Source organism: Loxodonta africana, chromosome 6 (genome assembly GCF_030014295.1).
Source record: "Loxodonta africana isolate mLoxAfr1 chromosome 6, mLoxAfr1.hap2, whole genome shotgun sequence".
NCBI lineage: Eukaryota > Metazoa > Chordata > Mammalia > Proboscidea > Elephantidae > Loxodonta > Loxodonta africana.
The window spans coordinates 129,689,053-129,712,962 of record NC_087347.1 but is presented as its reverse complement, the minus strand read 5'-3'; the positions used below and the strand labels follow the sequence as shown (position 1 = coordinate 129,712,962).

Here is a 23,910-nt window from a genome sequence, read left to right as displayed (position 1 = left end):
AGGTATGTGACCCATTCAGGGGGCGTGGACTGAGGAGGAGTGTGGTCAAGTTCTCTAAGGAGCTTAAGGGGAGGGAAGAAATGGGGGCAACTCTGGTAAGGCCAGTCCCAGGGAAGATGCTTAGTAAATGCTTGCTGCTAGATTGCGGGATGTAGCAAAGGCTGAATGGACACTTTATTCCCACTGTTCCCAGACATAAACCCATAGCACCTTTCTGGAATCCTGCTTTTTTTTCTCATTTGTTCACAAAGGTGTCTGGGTAGTGCCAGGAAGACCTGAGTTCTGATCCAGGCCTTTCATGCAAGATTTCTGAGTATCCTTACCTGCAAACAGAGCTGTGTGGGAGGCTAAGTGAGCTATTGGAGCTAAGGGTCCAGTCTATGAGGCTTAGTTCTCCTGTTTTCACACATCGGAAATTGGCATGCCATCTCATTATATAATTGGCAGTTTTTTTGTTTTTTGGGTTTTTTTCAGTGGCATAGGAAATAAGGTATCTGATAGTGGCATTGCAGACTTGATAAAATATGGAATTATTGCCCTTTGTGCTGATCTTGGGCAAATCTCAATTTCTCCACGTGTAAAGTGGGGATGACATCCCTCCCTCAGTTGGCCGTATGAGGCTAAGTAGGTTTCTGAAGGGGCCAGACCCTCACCTCCCTCTCCCAGTAGAGCCCTCTGGCAGGGTAAAGGTGGGCTTCTGGCAAGCAGGTTGTCAGGAACTGGGAACCAGGACAGTCAGCTCCCTTGTTTGTTTGTCTGTGCAGAGGGAGCCCTCGGCGCCAGGGCCAAGCAAATATTTGTAGTTATGGATTAACCTGAGTCCCAGGCTTTGATGGCGGCCGGAGCGCGAACTTGCAGGTCCCATGAGGCCCACTGTGGTAAGTCCCCAGCTTGGGACAGTTTTTACTCTCAACGCAGTTCTGTGGGGAGGGTCAAAGGAAGGGTGGCAGATGGCTGAAACTTAGTGAGGATCGAACCCTTGAGCCGGGCTTTGGGAGGCTTTCTGGGGCTCAGAGTAAGGAAATGGGGGCTTTGCCAGGCCGAGGAACAGGTGGGCATTTTCCCAGTCCAGGGCACCACAGCCCCAAGGAGCCCTCTCCCTGTGTGCCCCCTTCTTCACAAACCGCCAGACAAGTGGGTATTGGCTGACAGCCTCCAGGGTCCTGGCCATTCCCAGAGGAAGCTTGGAGCCCGGGCTCACCCATTCTCCCTGCCCCCCACCACTACCTCTAAAGCTGGGGGCGTCCCATTTAAGCAAATGTCAGAACCAGCCTAAAAGGGAAGGAGCAAAGGTTTAAAGTGAGGCCAGACAGGAGTGTGCAGATGGGGCCGGTGGGCTTATCCACTTGGAGTCCACAGAAAGCTCCTTGGTTCCTGGCCAGCAGACTTACCTCCATAGCCTGTGGGGAGCCGGGGATTAAGGTCCCAGGCCTGGAGCCACACAGGCCTGGGTTTGAGTCTCAGCTCCACCACATTCTGTCACTGATTTTGAATAAGGAACTTAACTCTTCTGAGCCTCAATTTCCTTCTGTGAAATGGGGAGGTGGGTAGGCGGGTGACCATATTAATACCTACCTTTTGGGTGAAATAGCTAATGTTTTTGTGGGAGCCCTGGTGGCGCAGCACTTAAGTGCTTGGCTGCTAACCAAAAGGTCGGCAGTTCAAATCCACCAGCCAGCCACTACTCAGGAGAAAGATGCAGCATTCTGCTTCCATAAAAGATTTACAGCCTTGGAAACCCTAAGGGGCAGTTCTACTCTGTCCTTTAGGGTCGCCGTAAGTTGGAATTGACTCGATGGCAGCGGATTTGGTTTTCTGGTTTAACGTTTATTTGGGGCAGTGATGGTTTGGCGGCAGAATTCTCACCTTCCACGTGATCCCCAGTCAATGCACCTCATTTGCAGCCACTGCCTGTCAGGGGAGGCTTTCATGTTGCTATGACGCTGAACAGGGGTCTTTGGCTTGTGCAAATGGTTAAGTGCTCAACTACTAACCAAAAGGTTGGTGGTTTGAACCCACTCAGAGGCACCTTGGAAGATAGGCCTAGCAATCTGCTTCCAAAAGGTCACAACCTTGAAAACTGTATGAAGCACAGTACTACTGTGCACACACAGGGCCACCATGAGTCAGGATTGACTCGGCTGTTAACACCATCACCAAGATGATCCTGAACACGTTTCAACAGAGCTCCCATACTAACACGGACCGGGAAGGAAGGCCTGGCAACTTACTTCTTAAAAACCAGACAATGAAAACCCTGTGGATCACAAGAGTTTGATCCACAACTGATCATGGGGATGACTGATGCAGGACCAGGCAGTGTTTTGTTCTGCTGTGCTTGGGGTCATGAGTCGGGGGCTGCCTGGACAGCAGTGAAAACTGTTTATTGAGCATTTACTATGTGAAACCCTGTTTTAAGAGCTTTGTGTGGGCTGATTCATTTAATTCTTACAACAACCCTATAAGGCAGAAATTCAGTTATTCTGTCCCTATGACAAATGAGGAAACTGAGGCATGGAGCAGTTAAGTCTCTTGCCTAGCACTGCCATCCAGTAAGTGGTGGAGCTGGGATTGGAACCCAAGTGGTCTGGCTTCAAGGCCTGCCCCCCGAACCACATATAAATTGCTCAGAAGACACCATATGTATCCAGTAAATGTTAGCTATTATTCTCAGCCCATCAACCAGCAAAGGCATAGCCACACACCCTCCCTGGCCAGAAATGGGGGCACAGGTGGGTCACAAGTACTCAGGCCGCACCATCGTGTGCGAGGCACTTTACACGCTGAGTCTCTGGTGTTCTTGAGGACTCTGCGTTGCCCCTTCCGCTTCCTCTTATCCCCCTTCGGAGGAAGGGCAGGCGGTGTGACCTTAACCACACAGAGAAGAGGGCAGCACCAGCTGGTGGTCTGGATACACAGCCCTCTGCCTAGTGAACAAGCCCAGCCCCAGCTTTAGCCTTGAAAGCAGCCAACAGGGAAACAGGCCCTTTCACTGAGGCTCCTACCAGGGGGGCACAGGCAGAGTCAGGGGCCGGCAGAGTGGCCAGGAGCTCAGAGTTCCTTCTCGGACAGGTGTACGCAACTGCAGGATGTGGCACCTCATAAGCCTCTTACTGTTCATGGCCACCTGGCAAATCTCTGGCACACCATCTACTGGTAAGGCTGCCTTTCTCTCTCTCCCCTGCTTTCCCTGGACACAGCGACCTCTGGCACCTGCCCAGGCTGCACGCTTCCCCATCTGCTTGGGCCAGGTGTAAGGAGAGGCAAGTGCGGAAGCTGCCTGAGTGTCCCAGGCAGGGCAGCTGTGGAGGGTCACGCCCTGGAGTTCTTCTACTCCCCACTCGCAGAGAGGCCCCAAGCCTTCCGACTGGACGCACTCGCTTGCTCAACTGTGACAGGCCCCCACCCACACCACCTCTCCTCCCTCAAATGCTCGCTGCCCTGCCGCTGCCCCGCCCCTGCCCCGTGTCTCTGGTCCCCAGGGGTAACAGGAGGAGGCCTGACTCAGGAAGGCCTGCAGAAGACGATCTGTGGCTCATTCTGCAGCCACCTCCTTCTCACACCCCTGGCCCTCCAGAGCCCACTGGGCTGGGTCCTGCATTTATGCCCTTTCTTGAGCTGCTTGTCTGCCTGGGGTGTCCTTTCCTCCCTCTTCCCATCCACCACCTGCTTGAGTTCCTCTTTCCAGACTTCCTCCAGGAGGCCTTTTCTGGCCTACCTTTGATCCCCCTCTCCCTCAAGCCCCCTCTCTTGCTCACTCCCCCTGACTTGACCCCTCCCTCCTTGCCGCCCCACTGCACCCAAGACACCACCTCTGGAGCCCAGGGGACACCTGGTTCTACTCCCAGGAGATAGGTCTGCCTGTCTTCTAGGTATGGCTGCCCAAGGGGAAGGGCATGGAAAGTGCTCAAGTGAAGGTGAGGGGCTCCCCAGGGAGGGGAGGGAGCAGTGGATGGATTAGGGTTTAGCTTTGCCTTCGTAACAGTATAACGACAACAAGAGCAACAGCACCCGGGCAGCTGGGTGGTGCAAATGGTTAAGCACTTGACTACTAACTGAAAGGCTGGCAGTTCAAACCCACTCTGAGGTGCCTGGGAAGACAGGCCTGGCGACCTCCTTCCTAAACGTCACGGCTTTGAAACCCCTATGGAGCAGTTTTACTCTGCACACCTGGGGTCACCATGAGTCGGTATCAACTTGATGGCAACTAACAACAACTTACACGATTATCTCACCCCCATTCTTTGGATAAGTAAACCGAGGTTTAGAGAGCTAAAGACACTGGCTCACAGTCACACAAAGGGAGAGCTGGGGATGTGTGCGGGAGGTCTGCTTGTCTCTGGAGCAGGTGTCCTTAGAGGTCACGTCTCCTGCCCTCAGCACGCACTTCCTCCGTGGAGGAAAGAGAACAGTACGGTTATCTAGGAACATAATCATCCTCAAGGGGCCTGAGACAAAAACCTTCCCAGGTTCTTCCCAGCTTGGCTTTCCTAGCCCCTCTCAGCCCCAGCGCCCTCAGGCCTGTCCACCAAAGCAAGCTCCATCCCCATCCTCCAGACCCAGATTTGGTGTTCTCCAGCAGCCAGCATGCCCACCAGGTGCTGAGGATCCGCAAGCGTGCCAACACCTTCCTGGAGGAGCTGATGCCAGGCAGCCTGGAGCGGGAGTGCATGGAGGAGACCTGCGACCTGGAGGAAGTCCAAGAGATTTTCAAAAACGTGGACAACACGGTAAGGCTGCCCACAGTCTGTCAGCACAGGTGGAGGCCAGGGGGCCAGGCTGGGCCAAGGGCTGAGAACCAGTCTTTGGGGCGGTGGGCGCCAGCCCTTCTGCGCCCAGCTTATTGGCGGTGGGCGAGTGGGAGGACTAGGACCCTGGCCCTATGGCCTTGGTCAATCCTGTGTGATTGCAAGAACAAACTCTGCAGTTTGCTCCAGGAAAGAGGGTGGGCAAATCCCCGGCTGGGGTTCTCATCCAGCCTGAGGTAGTTTCGTCCACCCTCCACCCACAGCTGGCTGCCGCAGCCTCCCATCTCTGCCCTGTGCCACTGTCTCCCCCTCTGTGGCCAGAGGCCACCCTCCCTGCTCTTATCCATGCACCTGCTGCTCAGGGTTTCTGTGACCCTAGGCTCCCCACTGTCTGTGCACACACTCTGTGCTTCATCAAAATTCTTAGGGGAATAAATCTGATTGCTCAGAGGATCTGAAATGAGGGTCAGAGTGGCTCTGAAGTGGAAGGATAGGCTTGGTGAGGGATGTAGCCCCCCATGCAAGGCCAGCCTGTCACCAGCAGACTCCCCCACACCCACCCCGAGGGCTCAATTCAACTACTCAGACCTGGAGCTGTGCTACCACCTGGAGTCCCCTTGCAAGCTGTCCCAGCTTGGCCTGCTCCATCTCTCCCCCTGCCCTCGCTCAGCTAGCTCCCCATCTACTCCCCTTTGCATCACCACTGCCTCTTTTCCCAAGAGCCTCCTCAGCAGGGGCCAAAATGATTTTTCCTGAACCAGTCTGAGCACATCACACCGCTCCTGTGTCCCCTTTCCCTCAAGAGACAGAACCTGAGCTGCTTGTCAGGACACCATGGGCCACTGCCCACCTCAGCTTCACCTCCACTGGCGGTCTCTGTGTCTGCAGTGTGCTTCCCCCTCCCCCATTCCCTTGTGATGGTTTAGGCAGTGGGTCTCAGTGTGGTCACCTGGTACCCGGGTGGAAACGCAGATCTCTGCTGCCCCAGACTCAGGACTGGCAGTCATGCTTTACCAAGGAGACCCTGTGCACACGCAACTCTGAAATCTCTGGCTTTAATGAAAGATTGGATTAGTGAGAGGAGGCGACGAGGCTGCAAAGGGGAAGAGGGGGTTCTAGGGTTGTTCATGGAGGCAGGTGGCGCGTGGCCTCACTGGGCGTGCAGTAGCGCCAGAGGCTGGGGACAAGCAAGGGTTCGTCCCTGAGTCTGGAAGCCCGCCCATCCTCTCCCACTCGCTGCCCGCCTAGAGGCTGCCGCTGCCCCTTCTCTCCACAGCTGGAATTCTGGTCCAAGTACCACGGTGAGTGCGTTCTGGACCCCGGGGGCGGTGCCTGTACACCCACTTCCACCCCTCCCACCTCCCCGGCCGTCCCCTACCCTGGTCTCTCGGTTGACGGGCGGGGCCGTCTGCGGTACTGGGTGGGCCAGGAAGGGTGCTGGCGGCACTAGTGACTTTCCTGACCTCTGTATGGCAGACGAGGACCAGTGCGCGTCCCCGCCGGCAGGGCACGCGTGCGATAGCGCATGCTGCGGCAACGGCGAGTGCATCGACGGCATCGGCAGCTTCCGCTGCGACTGCAGAGTAGGCTGGGAGGGCCGCTTCTGCGCGCACGGTGAGAGGCGGGGCGTCCGGGGGGGGTGGGACCACCTCCGCGCGCACGGTGAGAGGCGGGGAGTCCGGGGGGGTGGGACCACCTCCGCGCGTACGGTGAGGGGCGGGGCTCCCCGGGCGAGGTGGAGGCGGGGCGCCCGGGGCGGGGGGCGGGGCGCCCGGGGGGGGCGGGGACGTTTCCACGTGGATTCCCGTGAACGAGGCTCGCGCGGCTGCACGAAGAGACAACGTGTGAAACGTCGCCGTCCCCTGGCCCAAGCCGGCCGGGCCGGTCCTGCCGTCGGCCGCGATCTGTGAGGGCGGTGAAGGGATGGGGGCAGCCCGTGTGGCTTCGGACTCGGCCTTCACCGCCCGGTCGTCGCTCCTCTCCCCATCCAGAGGTGCTCTTCTCCAACTGCTCGGTGGACAACGGCGGCTGCGCGCACTACTGCTCGGAGGAGGAGGGCGGGCGCCACTGCAGTTGCGCCCCCGGCTACCGGCTGGGGGACGACTTCATGCTGTGCGAGCCCACAGGTGAGCGGCCCCCCTCGCCCGGCCTCTCCCCAGGCTCGGTTCCCACGAGCCTCGAGCTCAGGCATCCCATCACATTGTTAGCGTGAGGTGTGCGGCAGACGTCAGGACCGAAAACCACTTCCTGGGGCACTGGGTGACGTGGTGAAGGAGAACACAGGGGCATGCCGGGAGTGTTTGTTGAAAGACCGAGAGAACCACCCCCCGCCCCCACCGCGAGTGTCAGCGTTCGTGCTGCCTTCCTCTAGGCGCTCCTGCTCCCCTCGGGGACAGCTCCGGGAGCGTGAACCGTGGTGGGAGCCAGGCATCAGGCATCCGCCTGGATCTGTCTTGGATGGGTTTACTTCGTTCCGACACATTGTCCAATTCGCATTGCCCCTGCATCGCTTGATTGTCTAGAAGAGAAGCGTGCATGATTCTGCCTTGTGTTATATTTTCTTATTTGTACATTTTTATTTCTGTAAAATGTATACATGTACAAAGTTTAAGAAGTCAGTTTTGCAACTCTTTTAATGAAAAATAGCAGTTCTTTGCTCAAACCTACTCACCCCTCATCCCTCATTTTAGATTTGCTTTTGTATTATCTAGCCGTTTACTTTGTTGGTTCTTGATTTCTCCGTTTTAGGGATCAGCTAAGGACTACCAAAACAATGATGATAAAATTCAGTTTTCACATTATGATAATAGGTAAATATAATACTAACTGAACTGTGTAGTGTATTTTGATAACATATCCTTTGTTATACATTTTTTTGTTTTCCCTGTAGTTAAGAATTTTTTTTTTAGTTTTCTAGGTTATTATCATTAATTTATTCTCAGAATCTCTGCTAGGAAAATAAATCTCCTCCGAGTATACTTAAATCCATCAGGTAACTGATCAGTTGCATCCTTCTTCCTCTTGCTCCAGTTTGAATGGAACCTTCTTAGACTGTTGTCCTAGTCACTCCAGTCCTTATCGACCAGGAGCTTTCCTTCCAGCATTGGATCCTTTATGTCTTGGGTCCTGCAGGTGGCTTCTTTCTTTCTTGGTTACTCATTTTTGTTGTTGTTGCTGGTGTTAGAGCACACCCTGCGATTGCTTTCTCAGAAAAGTAAAATTTTGTCAGGAAAGGAAATTTTTTTTTTTTAATTTTTGGATTACCTGCCTATGGAGCTGTGATGGTTATGTTATATGGCAACTTGGCTAGGCCGTGATGCTCAATATTATGTAATTATTCTCCATTTTGTGACATGATATAAATAAGGGGAGTTTCCTTGGGGGTGTGGCCTGCATCCAATATATGTGGATGTTCTGGCAAAGTTCTCTCTCTTTGTTGATCCTGAATCTGACTTGTCATCATCTGACCTCTGGTTCTTGGGACATGACATAGCAGCCTGCTGCCTGGCCTGCAGATTTTGGGATTCACCAGCTCTGACAGCCCCACGAGCCAGCAGCCTGCTGTCTGACCTGCTGATTTTGGGTTTGTCTGCTCCTGCAACCACGTGAGTCAGGAGAAGCCTCCACCCGGACACATGACCCACGAATTTGGGACTTGCCAGCCTCCACAACTGCGTGAGCCATTTCCTTGAAATAAATCTGTCTTTTTCTCTGTATATATATGTATATGCTTTACTGGTTTTGCTCTTCTAGAGAACCTAGCCTAAGATGTTTGGTACCAAGAAGTGGGGCTGCTGCTCTAACAAATACCTATAATGTGGAAGTGGTTTTGGTTTGGGGTAATGGGTAGACACTGGAAGGGTTTTAAAACTGGAGCCCTGGTGGGACAATGGTTAAGCATTCGACAGCTAACCAAAAGGTTGGTAGTTCAGGTCCACCAGCTGCACGCTGGAAACTCTATGGAGCAGTTCTGCTCTGTCCTATAGGGTTGCTATGAGTCGGAATTGACTTAATGGCGATGGTTTTTTTTTTTTAATAGTAAAAGCCTAGATTGCCTTGAGGAGATTGTTGGTAGAATTATGGACATCAAAGGCAATTCTGGTGAGGGCTCAGAAGGAAGTGAGGAGAACTATAGAGAAAGTATTGTCTTAGAGAATACCTATGGTGCCAGCAATAGAACATTGCTAGAAATGTGGACGTTAAATTTACTAATGGTGAGGCTTTAAAACGAAGTGATGGACGTGTGATTGGACAGTGGGAGAAGGGCGATGCTTTTTTTTTTATGCAGTGGCAAAGAACTTCTCTGAATTATATTCAGATGTTTGGTAGAAGTCAGAACTTATAAGTGATGAACTTGGATATCTCTGGCTGATGAGATTTCTAAGCAGGATCTCAAAGGGGCCACGTGGTTTCTCCTTGGTCTTTATAGTAAAATGCAAGAGGAAAGAGATGGACTTAAAAATGAACTGTGCAAAATGAAAACAGAACTTAAAGATTTGGAAAATTCTGTTGGACATAGTAAGGACACATGTCCTAGAATGTTTACCAAGGACGTGGCTACACGATCTTTTGTTAAAGAGATTAAGTCTGTGACTGATGGATCTAACCAACTACCACAGCAGAAAACCCATCAACTTAGACCTAGGGTGACAGAGTAAGAATGAAAGGAGAGAACTCTGTCTGCCTCTTGGAATTCTACAGGCAGAAAACTGGTCAAAAGGAGCTACATCGGTTGTCCTCCAAGAAAAGGAAAGAACCATCTCTGGAGCAACTCAGATCAGCAGAGCTGTTGGAAGGAGCATAGGAAGCAGAGCTGCCTCAGTCTCAAAGGGTGTCAAAGAGTAGAGTCACAGCCTCCTTGGTTTCGGAGTCAGATCTTCACCAACTCAGTTCTGAAGTGTGGGGCTGCCATTAAGATGTGCGGGGCAGAAGACTGGGGCCTGCCGAGGCTGAGGGGGTGGGGTCACCACTCAGATGGACTAGGAGAATGGGGCTGCCCAAAGCCAAGGGAGCAGAGTTGCTGTGCCAGAGGGCCTTGAAGGCGGAGCTGAAGCCCAGGGCTGAGGGTCCTACACCCACTACCTGTCTATCAGTTTGTTGTACTTGGTGGCATGCCTATTGCTGTGCACCAGTATTTCCGACACCAGCAGGGTCACCCGTGGTGGAAAGGTTTCAGTGGCACTCCTAGACTAGGAAGAAAGGCCTGGTGATCCTATTTCTGAAAATTAGCCTACAAAAACCTTATGGATCATGAAAGAAAATTGTCCAACTTGCTTGCTTTGGATACATTATCAGGGGGGATCAATTGCTAGAGGAGGACATCATGTTTGGTAAAGTAGAGGACCAATGAGAGCCAGGGAAACCATTGGTGAAATAGCCACAAGGATCCGCTTGAATTTGCTCATGATTGTGAGGATAATGCAAGACAACAGTGTTTCATTCTTTTGTACGTGGGGTTGCCATGAGTTAGAATCAGCTCAACAGCAGCTATCTATCTAATATTGGGAAGCGTAATTCCTCCCATTTTTCTCTTTTTCAATATTGTTTTGACTCTTCTAGGGCCTTTCCCTTCCCATATAAATTTTAGGATAAGCTTGTCCATGTCTACAAAAAACCTTGCTGAGATTTTAATAGGAATTTAATTATTCCTATACATCAGTTTGGGAAGAACTGACCTCTTTATCATGTTGAGCCTTCCAGCCCATGAACACAGTATGTCTCTCCTTGTGTTCAGGTCTTCTTTGATTTCTTTCATCAGCATTTTGTAATTTTCATCATATAGATTCTGTACATGTTTTGTTATATTTATACCTAAGTTTATTCCTTGGTGCAATTTTAAGTGGTATAGCATTTTATATTTCAGTTTTCAGTTGTTGCTTTCAGTACATAGAAATACAATTGATTTCTGTGTTGATTTTGTATCCTGTGATTGCTGAACTGAGTAGTTGTAGGTTTTTTTTTTTGTAGTTTTCTTAGTATTTCCTACAAGCAACAATTTCATCTACAAACAGGACCAGTTTTATTTCTTTTGTTCCAATTTGTATGCTTTTTTTTTTTTTTTTTCCTTGCCTTATTGCAGTGGTTAAAACTCCAATACTATGTTGCATAAGAGTGATGAGAGCAGGCATCCTTGTTTGCTCCTGGTCTTAGAGGTAAAGCATTTACTCTTTCAGCATTAAGTACAATGTTTGCTGTAGGGTTTTTTTTGTGTGTGTGTGTGGGCAATACAATTCTAATTTATTCTAAATTTTTAAAAAATTTTGTGCTTTAGGTGAAACTTCATAGTGCAAATTAGTTTCTTATTCAAAAATTTATATACAAATTGTTTTGTGATATCGGTTGCAATCCCAGCATTGTGTCAGCACTCTCCCCTTTTCCCTTTCCATCCTGGGTTCCATGTGTCCACTCATCCAGTTTTCCTGTCCCTTCCTGCCTTCTCATATTTGCTTATGGGCAAAGTACTGCCCATTTGGTCTCATATACTTGATTAAACTAAGAAGTACATTCTTCATGTGTGTAATTGTTTGTTTTATAGGCCTGTCTAATCTTTGGCTGAAAGGTGGACTTCAGGAGTGGCTTCAGTTATGAGTTATCAGGGTGTCCAGGGGCCATAGTCTCAGGGTGTTCCTCCAGCCTGTCAGATCAGTAAGTCTGGTCTTTTTTGTGTGTGTGAATTTGAATTTTGTTCTGTTGTAATCCTTGTCAGAGCAGTCAGTGGTGGTAGCCAGACACTATCTGGTTCTTCTGGCCTCAGGCTGGTGGAGGCTGTGGTTTATGTAGTCACTGTAGGTTTGTCGTAGTTGCTCTTAATCAAGTTGAGGTAGTTCTCTGTTGCTAATTTTCTGAGAGTTTTTATTGTGAATGGGAGTTAGATTTTGTCAAATGCTTTTTCTGTGTCATTTGATATGGTCATATGTGTTTTCTTCTTTAGCATGTTAATATGACTATATTCATTGATTTTTGACTATTGAACCAGCCTTGCGTATCTGAAATAAATTCAGTTGGTCACGGAGAATTACTCTTTTTCTACTTTGTTTGATTCAATATGCTAAACTTCTGTTGAGTTTATTTCTAAATGTGAGATACTGGTTTGTAATAAAGAATTTTGGTAGCTTGTGATTTTCGAGGAACTGGTCCACTTCTTCTAAATTGTCAAATTTATTAGTGTAAAATTGTTCTAATGTTTCCTTATTATCGTTTTAATGGCTTCAGGATCTCTTGTGATGTTCCCTGTTTCATTTCTTATTGGTGATTTGTGTTTTCTCTCTTTATCTTCAGTCTAGCTAGAAGTTTATCAATCAGCAATTTTATTAATTTTTTTCCAAAGAACCAACTTTTGCCTCATTAATTTTTTCTATTGTTTTCCATTTTCAGTTACATTGATTCCTCTCTTATCTTTATTATTTCTTTTCTTCTGATTGCTTTGGGTTTATTTTCTCTTCTTTTTCTAGTTTCTTAAAGGAGGAACTTATTGATTTGAGAATCTTTTTTTTCTAATACAAGCATTTAGTGCTATAATTCCCTTTCAGCACTGCTTTTGCTTGCATCCCACACATTTTGATATGTTTTCATTTTCATCCAGGTGTATGTATTTTTTTTAATTTCCTTTTTGACTTGCTCTTCGACCCATGAATTATTTAGAAGTGTGTTGTTTAATTTCCAAGTGTTTGGAGATTCTCCTGCTGTCCTCCTGTTATTGATTTCCAGTTTGATTCTGTTCTTCAGAGAGATGTATAAATCTGTATGATTTTAATACTTTAGTTTTGTTAAAATGAGCCCTGGTGGCACAGTGGTTAAGCGCTTGGCTGCTGATAACCGAAAGGTTGTAGGCTCCAACGCACCAGCCGCTGCTGGGAGAAAGACATGGGAGTCTGTTTCCGTAAAGATTTGTAGCCTTGGAAACCCTACAGGCATTTCCTCTCTATCCTACAGGGTTGCTGTAAGTCAGAATCGACTGCACAGCAGTGAGTTTGGTTTTGGTTTTAATTTTGTTAAAGTGTGTTTTATGGCCCAAGATATGACCTGTTTTGATGAATGTTCCAGGGTGCTTGAAAAGAATGTGTATTCTGTTGCTTTTGGGCCACCTTCTGTAGGGGATTGTAGAACAGGAGCTGCTGGACCTGGGTCTCCTTATGCCACTGGGTAGAGAGAAGAGAGACACGAGGCTTCGCTGCTGCTGCCGCTTCTGCAGACAAATGGGACTGCCCGCCAGTGCCCATTTGTGGAGTGCCACTTGCGGCTTCTCACTAGGTCTTCATTGGGCTTTCCCATTTCTGGTCCTTTGGCTGGAGACAGCAGACATTTATTGAGTTCTTCTGTTTATACCTATCGGCAGTTGTTGGCTGAAGACCTCTTCAGCACCCATTTCAGGGTCTATGGGAGATAAGAAGGAAACCCAGGCAACTCACCATTGTTTGTTGAAGATTTTCCAGGGTAGTTGTAGTTAGATCGGAGAAATGGAAAAGGGAGTCCACCATCTTTTTCTTGAACTAGAAGTCTCTCTAATGAACTTTTAATCAAAAGCTCCTTTGTTCTTCTGACTTCTCTTTCTCTGTATCTCTTGTTTCATGGACATACTATTTTGTTTTATCTCCCTGAAAATGTTACAGGTGTTTCTTCTCCCTCCATTGTCTGTCCTCCAAGTACCTTCTCTGTTTATTTCTTCTTTTGGGCCTTCTCTTCCCTCCTGGAGGCTTTCCTTGGTTGTTTGGAGAGCCTCGCTCTCTGTTCTAAGACTGAGACGCTGGAAACCTGAGTGTGCCTGGTGGATCCAGGCCTGTGGGCTTTCCTGCAAGGCCAGGTGGAAGGTCAGAACTGGCAGAACCCCTGTTGTCCAGACCCTTCAGTCTTTACTTTTTGCCCAGTTTCTGAGGGGATTTTTTTTTTTTTTTAATTGTACTTTAGGTGAAGGTTTATGGAACAAACTAGTTTCTCATCAAACAGCATACGTGTTGTTCTATGACATTAGTTAACAACCCCACAACAGGTCAACGCTCTCTCCTCAACCCTGGGTTCCCTATTACCAGGTTTCCTGTTCCCTCCTGCCTTTCAGTCCCTGCCCCAGAGCTGGTGTGCCCCTTTAGTCTTGTTTTGTTCCATGGGCCTGTTCAATCTTTCGCTGAAGGGTGAACCTCAGGAGCGGCCTCATTGCTAAAGCTGAAAGGGTGTCGGGGGCCATACTCTCAGAGTTTCTCCAGTCTCTGTCAGGACAGCAAGTCTGGTCTTTCTTTTTGAGTTAGAATATTGTTCTACATTTTTCTCCAGCTCTGTCTGGGACCCTCTATTGTGATCCCTGTCAGAGCAGTCAGTGGTGATAGGCAGCACCATCTAGCTGTACTGGACTCAGTCTGGTGGAGGCTGTGGTAGATGTGGTCCATTAGTCCTTTGGACTAATCTTTCCCTTATATCTCTAGTTTTCTTCATTCTTCCTTGTTCCCGAAGGGGTGAGACCAGCAGAGTATCCTAAATGGCTGCTCACAGGCTTTTAAGATCCCACATGCTACTCACCAAAGTAAAGTGTAGAACATATTCTCTACCAAATATATTATGCCAATTGATCTAGGTATTCCCTGAGGGGATCCTTTGAGCTCCCAGTTAGGTGGTTCCCATCTGCCTTCCAGTCCCTTGCAGCAGAGTAGGGAAAGGGAGCTGGACTCTGCAGCCTGCAGAGGTTTGAGGGACTCCTGTGGTCTTTTTTGTGGTCAGCCCCATGTGTCACCGTCTCCCCCAGTAGTGCCTGGGGTCCTCAGGTCGTAGTCTGTGGCTCACCTCTGGAGGGAGTTCACCTATGGACTTCTGCAGGAAGGAGGAGGGTGGTCACCCCAGTGATGTGGGCTGGGCAGAGGTCTAGAGCCTTAACGTGTTCTTTTACAACTCTTAGCCACTTTTCCTGTTTGCAGTCCCACCTGTTCTGCCACCACAGAAGCACTGAAGGTCCTTGAGGCTCTGTGCTGAGAATCAGTCTGCTTCTGGGCACCCCCCATTACTGGCTGAGGCTTTCACTTCCTCAGCCTGCCAAGTTAGTTCCCACGCCCCTCTACTGTCTAGCTTCTGGAATTTTGTAGCTATTGTCTCCTCTCCATTCTCTGTCACTATGCAGTTCTGCTGCTGGAGAGCTTTCAATGGCTTCCTATTACTTCTGTGACCAGTCTGAATCTCTCAATTTGACATGCAGTGCCCACCATGAGCGAGCCCTGGCAGGTTTCCTAGCCCTCAGTTCTCCATCATGTGCTTTCTCCTTCTGACAGGGAGGTCTCCCAGCCATACTCAGAGCAACTCTGGGGCTCTGTAGGAATGCCTACTGCCTCCTCCCCAAATCACTTCACGTTCCTCAGGAGCTTGGCCACATCCTAGTATGCCACCTTGTAGTGTATCTCAGGGAATATGCCCGACAGCCCTGGGGCATGGCTGAGAATAGCCCTGTCTTACAAATTAGAACCTGAAGCTCAGAGAAGTTTAACCTACACAAGGACACACAGCTAGACTACTTGGTCTGACTCTTTTCATTAGACGGCACTGTTTGTTGACTAACTGACTGAATGACCTGCGGGTATTTGCAGCAGATACTGAGTATCGTAAGCATTTTGCTCCATTTTCTCCTTTTAACCTCGCAATGCAGCAAACTGACCTGTAGGCAGGAGGTGGGAGAAGTGTGCCCAGTGAGTCCTCAACCTTACCATCTCCCTCTAGTGACGTTTCCCTGTGGGAGGACAGCGAAGAAGTTCAACAGTTTGAAGCGTGATGTAGACCAAGTTGACCCCCGTCTTGTCAATGGGAAGCCGACCAAACGGGGACAGAGTCCCTGGCAGGTGAGAGGGAGACAGCAGGGACTTCCTGCTCAATAGGCAGACACCAGAGGTGAGGTGCTGGCTTGACTTGGGGGGCAGGGGTGGTGATGGTGTTTGGGGGAGGTGGAGGCAGCCTGAGGGAAGAGGAGTAGTGCAGGCAGGAGTGCTCTGGGCGAGGTTTTGGCAGAAGCTGCATCACAAGGGAGGGGCTAGGAGCAAGGGTTGGCTTCTGAACACCTCCCCAGCCTCAGCATGGGAACTGACACAGAGCTAGCCCCACTCTCCGCCATGCCTGAGGGTACAGAAATCAGCATCAGTCCCTTGCCGGGGACAGCTCACACACTGTAGGGGTGTTGGGCCTGTAGACAGACAGCCACCAGACAGACAATGGGATCAGAGCTCCAGCAGAGGCAGCACAGCTGCGGGAGCCCTGAGGAGGAGTCCAGGGCTGGACTTCACAGAGGACGCTTGGCCCGGCTCCAGCCCCCAAGGCAAGAGGAACTCTGAGGGTGCTGCTGGGTATGGCTGAGGATGAGCACAGCAATAGCATAGAGGCCACAGCCGTGACACATCAAGAGCTAGGAAGCTCCAGAGAAGGATGATAAGCCTGTGCTCACATGACCAGGGAACCCAGGAAAGGCCTACGATAGTGCAGCCAGCCTCCCAGGCTAGAAAACCAAGGTCTGAGACCCCAGGGCCTGGACATGGAGTTGTCAGAGGCCGCGCTGTGATGACATTCTCCCCCTCATTGCAGGTTGCCCTGCTGGACTCCAAGAAGAGGCTGGCCTGCGGAGGGGTACTTATCCACCCCTCCTGGGTGCTGACCGCGGCTCACTGCATGGAGGAAGCCAGGAAGCTCATCGTCAGGCTCGGTGTGGGCCATAGCCAGGAAGGGACCCTAGAAAGGGGTGGGGCCAGGCAGGCTGCCCAGGTTCGGGGAACTCTGGTCCCCACAGTGCTCAAGTAAGAGGCTGCTTGAGTTCTACAGGTATGGGGGGCAGCCTCTGCAGTGACAGCCAGTATGCTGCAGGTAGGGAATTATCTGGGGCCCCTTTCAAATCTGGGCACAGTCTGGGTGCAGGCACGTGCACACCGGTGTTTAGAGTAGAAGGTTGTGTGCATAGTTGCCTCTTTCCTCCCACCCACGCAGGGCAGGCTGTATGTGGACTACCTGTGTCCTTGGGCAGCAGAGGCCTGCAGGGCCATACTGCCTGACCAGGCCCATACCCACACACCCACGGGGGAAGGGAATGTGCTGGGGTGGCCTGGCATCAGTCCACACAGCAAGCTTCCCCTGCCACGTGCATGCTAGGCTAGAGCCTTCCCTGCAGTAGGCCAGGGGCCTTCATGCCTAGGCCCCACCCTATAACAATTTCTAGAGGGGCCCTCATAAGTCTTCATGCGAAAAAGAAGGATTTTGGCATTTTCAGTCAGTCTTCCCCTTCACTGGTAGAACCATCAGCCCTGCTTGAGAGAACCATGTCTCTGTGTGGTCCAGGTCTTCTTCCCCTGGTGCATCCTATCAGTCTCCTCCCACCTTCTGGAGGGTCCCTTCCTTGTGCTAAGGCCGCCTCTGCTCGGCTCTCCAGCTACGGTTGCTCCATGTTCCCCTCGTGGCCCTGGTCTGTGTCAGTGGGTCTCCAGGGAGCCTGGGGCCTCCCTGCCGTGAGCACAGCCAGTCACTTTTCTGGCTGTGCTGGCCAGCTGTAATCACACTGGGTCTGTAAGGGAGCCTTGAATTCAGAGCAGTATCTGCTCCCAAGGGGTTGACACTGGCGGGCCTCTTCATCTGGTAGGCATCTTGGGTGCAGACGTGTGGCCCTAGGACAGTGCTGGGACACAAGGGAGGACACATCACCGCAGGGCCAGCATGAGTACGGCAGGCCTTGCGGGAGGCTCTCCCTACCTACTCTGATCTGCCTCCGTACCCCTGCAGGGGAGTACGACCTGCGGCGCCGGGAGAAGTGGGAAGTGGACCTGAACATCCAGCAGGTTCTCATACATCCCAACTACAGCAGGAGCACCAGTGACAACGACATCGCGCTGCTGCGCCTAGCCAATCCCGCCCCTTTCTCACAGACCATTGTACCCATCTGTCTCCCGGATAACGGTCTCTCGGAGCGCGAGCTCACCCAAGCTGGTCAGCAGGTGGTAGTGACAGGCTGGGGCTATCTCAGTGAGACCAGGAAGAACCGCACCCACATCCTCAACTTCATCACGATCCCTTTGGTCCAGCGTGAGAAGTGCATTCAGGTTATGCACAATGTGGTCTCAGAGAACATGCTGTGTGCAGGCATCCTCGGGGACTCGCGGGACGCTTGCGAGGGTGACAGCGGTGGGCCCATGGTCACCTCCTTCCATGACACCTGGTTCCTGGTGGGCCTTGTGAGCTGGGGTGAGGGCTGCGGGCGCCTGCACAACTTTGGCATCTACACCAAAGTCAGCTGCTACCTTAACTGGATCCACAGTCACATAGGGGCCAAGGACACCTCCCTCCAAAGCCAGGCTCCATAGCATCGGCCCTCCTCCCTGCTCATGGAATGGGAGCTGGGCCGTTGAATGGCCTTCAGTGGAACAGGCAGCAAGCACATAGCCTGCTACTGTGTCCTTCCATCCCTCTTCTGGGCTATTGTGAAGTTACATGCATGGAGCACCTACTGTCTGCCCCAGACTTTATGAGGAGATTCTCATTTAACTGCCACAGCACCTCTGTGAGGGGTGGAAGGGCAGATGCAAGCTTTGTGGGGTCTCAATCTGATCAAAAATAAAAAATTGCTGGAGCCCGTCCCAGGGCCTTGGAAGAGGCCTATGCATGTTAGGCTCCTGAAGCTTAAGCTTCAGAAGCTTTAGAATAAGCTATACTATGGAGGTAGATGTTTTCATCACTTACTGCAGATGAGGAAACACACTCAGGAAAGTTTACAAGGTGGAGCCAAGATTCAAGTCTCGAGACTTGACTGCAAGCCCTGAGTGTGCCTCTCTGCTCCCCACTTGCCCTGGAGGGCAGCTGCTTGAGGCATTGGTGGGGGTCAGGGGCCAAAGGCCCTGCTGGGCAGGTGGCTGCAGCCCAGAAGTTCACAGCATGGCTGGAGATGCTGTGTAAGAACAGTCACGCAACAATGATGAGCAGTAAGCAAGAGGTGTAACCAGTCCTGTAAGCATAACTGGATAAGACAGAAATAAATTAGGATCCCTGAATTGAAATCATTAAGTACCTGATAGAAAGGGATGGTGGTGAGACAGAGCAGGGAAATTAGGCCTAAAGTGCTCAGTGGCCTCAGGAAAATCAGTTCTCTCTGGGCGTCAATACAGTGAAGGGGCTGGGTGAGAGCAGTGGTTCTCAGCCTGGACTGCACATCTTAATTTCCTGGGGTGCTTTTAAAAACCTGTGACCAGTCCCACCCTGAGATTCTTAATTGATGGTTTGGGCGGGGTGGGGGGTGGGGAACCCAGGCATTGGTATTTGTAAAATTTCCTGAGTGACTGTAGCAGCTGAGGTTGAAAGCTCCTGGACCAGTTGGTTGGTCTTTGGGATCTTTTCTGCATGGTAGGCTCTAGTTTTGAGACCAAGACAATGAGAATAACAACCAGGGAAGTACAGCGCAGCTCAGTCAGAGAGGGAGGACTTGACTTGTGATTGCACTCACTTTTCCGGACACAACTGCTGCTTACAGAGCAGAGGGGATACTAGAACCCGCTGAACGAGTTATGAGCAGCCACAAGGTAGACAGTCCTCAGACCAGGCCTGCAGGAGCCATCTCCTAATCCATGGGGGAAGGGTTAGGGATAGGTGGGGACTGACTGGAAGCAGGAGGAAGGTAGGCCCAGGGCTGAAATCACTTGCTCACAGTGAGCGGGCCAGTGTCCGCCACACTTGCAGTGGGAGATGGTGGATGAAGAGAATGACAGAGCCAGAGGTCTTTTCTCCTACTAAAGATCCCCTACGTAGACTTCCTGTCAAGATGGTTAAGTAGCATGGGTTGCTGGCGCCCTCCCCAAAATCACCTGGAGAGAAACAGAGAAGTGAGAGGAAGCTCGAATTTCCAGGAACAACAGCACTGATAATCACCCCACTTTGAGGGCCTTGGTGTCAAAAGGCTGCCTTGACAGGCTGCATGTGGCAATTGGATGGCTGCGGCCAGGGCTGTGTGACCAGAGAGATCTCAGGACAGGCTGGAGGGAAAGTTTAAGTCCTGTTTCTGCCTCTCTTCCACATTGCCCTGGGAGTATCACTGTTGCCCCTTCACTACAGAAAGTGGCAGTAACAGCCCAAGCCAAGTGACAAGGCTAAAGCCCTGGTGAGGTGAGGGAATATTGAAAATAGGTGTGAGCTGACCATTTCTTCAAGCATTCACGCCTCTATCCCCAACCCTTAACTCAGGGAGACAGTCTCTTCCACATACTGGTTTTTCTTAAGAGTTTACAGGAGGGGCTGCCTAGAAAGGGAAAGCAACGGAAGATGATTCAAAACAATCCTCTAGAGCCATGGAACTCCACCTGGGCTGTACCTCCTAGTCCCCATGTTTATATGCAGCAAAAGTGATGTAGACTAGGGCCCAACCTGCACCCCTTACCAATGCACAACACCGGAAAGAGTAGTTGATATCCCCTCCTCAAAAGAAATGAGCTCATAGGTCAAAATAACAAGACACCCAAGGGTATCAACCACTACAAAAGGGAACAATCTGAGCGATGAATCCCAATCAGAGGTAGAATCATTGGAACTGATGAACCAATGATTTTTAAAGAATTAAGGGAGAACATCGACAAAATGAAGAACATGAGTGGAAATCTTAGATATTGAAATGTTGAAATAAGTAGAAGAAAGAAATAGCAAGGTGGATATTACTGAAGAACAAATTAGTGAGTTGGAAGATTAGATTGAGATACTGTACCACAGGGATCAGAAAAGGATAAAGAAAAATAAAAGCTAAGTAATGCAGTTAATAGAAGTAGAAATTCCAACAGTTGGATAATAAAAGTCATAGAAAGATGACACATTTTAATCAAAGGACAAAGACAGGGAGAATCTCGAAAGCAGAAAAAGAGAAGCAACTTGTCACATACAAGGAATCCTCAATAGGATTAGTAGCCATTTTCTCATCAGAAACCATAAAGGACAGAGGCAGTGGTATGATATATTTAAAGTATGGAAAGAAAAAAAATCTGTCTACCAAGAATTCTATATCTGGCAAAACTATTCATTAAAAATGAAGGAGAAATTAAGACATCTCAAGATAAAAAAAAAAGCTGACGGAGTTCATCACTAGTAGACTTGCTCTACAGGAAATGCTACAGGTAGTCCTTCAGGCTGAAATGAAATAACACTAGAGAGTAATTTGAAGCCATGAAGAAATAAAGAACTCTGGCATTCTTTACATTTTATTTACATAGGTAAAACAAAAGCCAGAATTGTATTTTTGGTTTCTAGAAGTTGTCCATTTCCTCTAGGTTTGCAGATTTGTTGGAGTATTCCATAATACTTTCTTATGAACCTTTTTATTTCAGTTGGGTCTGTTGTAATGTCCCCCATTGCATTCCTTATTTGGGCTATTTGCACCCGCTCCTGTTTTTCATTTGTCAATTTGGCCAGTGGTTTGCCGATTTTGGAAGCCCTGGTGGTATAGTGGTTAAGTGCTATGGCTTCTAACAAAAAGGTCAGCAGTTTGAATCCACCAGGTGCTCCTTGGAAACTATGGGGCAGTTCTACTCTGTCCTAGAGGGTTGCCATGAATCAGAATTGACTCGACAGCAATGGGTTTGGGTTTTGTCGATTTTGTTGATCCTTTTAAAGAACCAACTTTTGGTCTTGTTGATACTTTCCATTGCTTTTGTGTTCTATATTTCATTTATTTCTGCTCTGATCTTTACTATATCCTTTCTTCTGGTGGCTGTGGGCTTCATTTGCTGTTAGAGAGAGATCTTAAATGTGGTTGCAAAAGGCTAAATTTGGTAAGCACTGATATATACATCTTATTTTAGTGAGGTGAAAAATAGGAGTTAGGTAGAGAAGTGTCTTGGAAGAACTACAACGAGAATGCTCCTTAAAAGCAAGGATGGTGAGACTACGTCTCACATACTTTGGACATGTTATCAGGAGGGATCAGTCACTGGAGAAGGACATCATGCTTGGTAAAGTAGAGGATCATCAAAAAAGAGGAAGACCGTCAATGGAATGGTTTGACACAGTGGCTGCAACAGTGGACACAGGCATAGCAACAATTGTGAGGAAGGCGCAGGACGGGGCAGTGTTTTGTTCTTTTGTGCACAGGGTTTCTATGAGTCGGAGTTGACAGCATCTAACAACAGGTAAAGAAGGGGAAGGAACATTTTGCTCACAGGCATATACTTAAGAGATCTTGGCATGCTTAAGAACAGGGAGTGGTTTAGCCTGGTGGCTTGTGGGGCACAAAGTGAGGTATAGAGGGAGGAAAGGCTAGAGAGATTTGCAGGATTGGAACCTTCTCCTTCTCTGTTCCAGTGCCTTGCGTTACCTTTTAAGATTAATTCCCATAGTCACAACTCACCAGTAAGCTTCTTGATGGTAGAGACCAGGCTATCATCCTTTATGTGCTTTTCAATATTCAATGATTGCCAAATAAGCAAGGCAGAGAGTGAGATTCAAAGCAAGGAGAGTTTGAGAGACAAACTGACCAATCGTGGCTGGTGAAACAAAAGGCTTCTAGAAGAAGGTGAGGAGAGCGCATCTCAAGTGCATGGACAGCATAAATAAAGGAACTGAAGTGAGAACACACCTGTCTGGAGTGCGGGTCAGTGCAGACAGACCTGGCTAGAGGGTAGACAACACACTGGGGAGCAGAAACCAAGAAAGAAATTGGACCAAGATCACTAGAGGATCTCTCTGTCATCAATGGAGTGCCCCATGGCAGGCTATAAGTTTCTCCTGGCAGACCCAGCAGCCACTAATGCCATCACCTCTTTTTAGTTCCTCCTTGGTTCCCCCTCCACCCCGTCTTTGGTCTTTTTACATAGGAGAAATCACCTTCTGAAGAGTTGGAGTATTCTACATCTCTGGGACTACCCTTGTCCCACCACTACTACCATTTCCATTTCCTATGTTCTTTCACTTCTCACTTTCTAGAGCTTGCAGAAAAAAAAAGGCAAAGGGACAGAGAATTTAGGAGGGAGAAGAACAAGGTGAGTATGGGGAAGAAAAGTGAAGGGCAGACAGAAAAAGTGAGGAACGATTGAGAATGGGCTTGAAAAGTGTCTAACTCCAAACTCTACCCACACTCTACCATAGGGTTAGTGTTAGGTCATTATCCAAAAGGTATTCCAGATTTGACAATTGATTTCCCAGGAGGGAACAGGTGGTGAGAACACACATAGTGTTATAGAGATGAGGGTGAGCTAGAATGATGTAAACACAAACATCTGTCAAGTTGTCTCTGACTCATGGTGACTCCATGTGTGTCAAAGTAGAACTGTACTCTGTAGAGTTTTCAGTGGCTGATTTTTTGAAACTTGATTGCCAGGCGTTACTTCCGAGGTGATCTGGGTGGACTTGAACCTCCAAGCTTTTGGTTAACTGCTGGGTGGGCTAACCATTTGTACCACACAGAGACTTCAAGAATAATGTAGGGACCATTAAAAAGAATGGAACATTGGATGGAAGAATGCTTCTTGCTAGGTCTTAATTTAGGGGGTGGGATGTATTTAGGGATTATTTTTTTAAAGCCAATGTAGGAAGAATCTCCAGAATGGCAGAGAAAGGACTTCCAAAAATCTGCTCCTCCATAAAAGCAACAAGAATACTGGCCAAAATTAACTTTTTCAAAACTCTGGAAATTAACTAAAGGCTCACAATAATCTGAGTAATGTTAAACAAAAAACAACCTGAACCTCAGAACAGTGAGCTTTGTGATGCTTTAACTTGCCCTAATCCCATCCCCTTCTCTCCAGCTTAATGGTAACCTTGAAAACCCAAAACCTCACAATTATGGTAGCTGTGAAAACCAGCAGCTTAGCAGCTACTAGAGAGGACAGAAAGGGTCTGGAGTGCCCCAACACCCCCATCCCCTGAGAATCTTCAGTATTTCACCTGTACGGCATCTCATCAAATACACCATTCTTAGGACTTGTCTTTATTTGACATGATTCAGAGCTTGCTCTGTGTGAACCTTAGGACCTTTGTTGAAAACAATCAGTGACAATTATTTAATATTGTATCTGCTTTGTGGCTAACAAGAGGTTGACCAAAAAAAAAAATGTAAAAGGAAAATCTGGTGAATGAGACGTCCAAAAGTCTGATATGTTCCTGGGAATCTAGAAGACCACAGGCATGTTCAAGACTGTGTGCATGCCCTAGAAAGACCTAAGAAGACCCTAATCTCACCTCTGGCTTACCTGAGGCT

The 23,910-nt window shown here is 49.1% G+C and overlaps 1 protein-coding gene across 1 annotated transcript; it reads left to right on the top strand.

The window, feature by feature from the left end:
- Positions 1-2,801: 2,801 nt before the first annotated feature.
- Positions 2,802-23,545, top strand: PROC (protein C, inactivator of coagulation factors Va and VIIIa). Its single transcript, XM_003416685.4, has 8 exons — positions 2,802-3,156; positions 4,564-4,730; positions 6,025-6,049; positions 6,225-6,362; positions 6,740-6,874; positions 15,438-15,556; positions 16,290-16,407; positions 17,472-23,545. Exons 1-8 carry the CDS (start codon positions 3,090-3,092, stop codon positions 18,047-18,049), a joined length of 1,347 nt encoding a protein of 448 aa, XP_003416733.2. The 5' UTR covers positions 2,802-3,089; the 3' UTR covers positions 18,050-23,545.
- Positions 23,546-23,910: the final 365 nt, after the last annotated feature.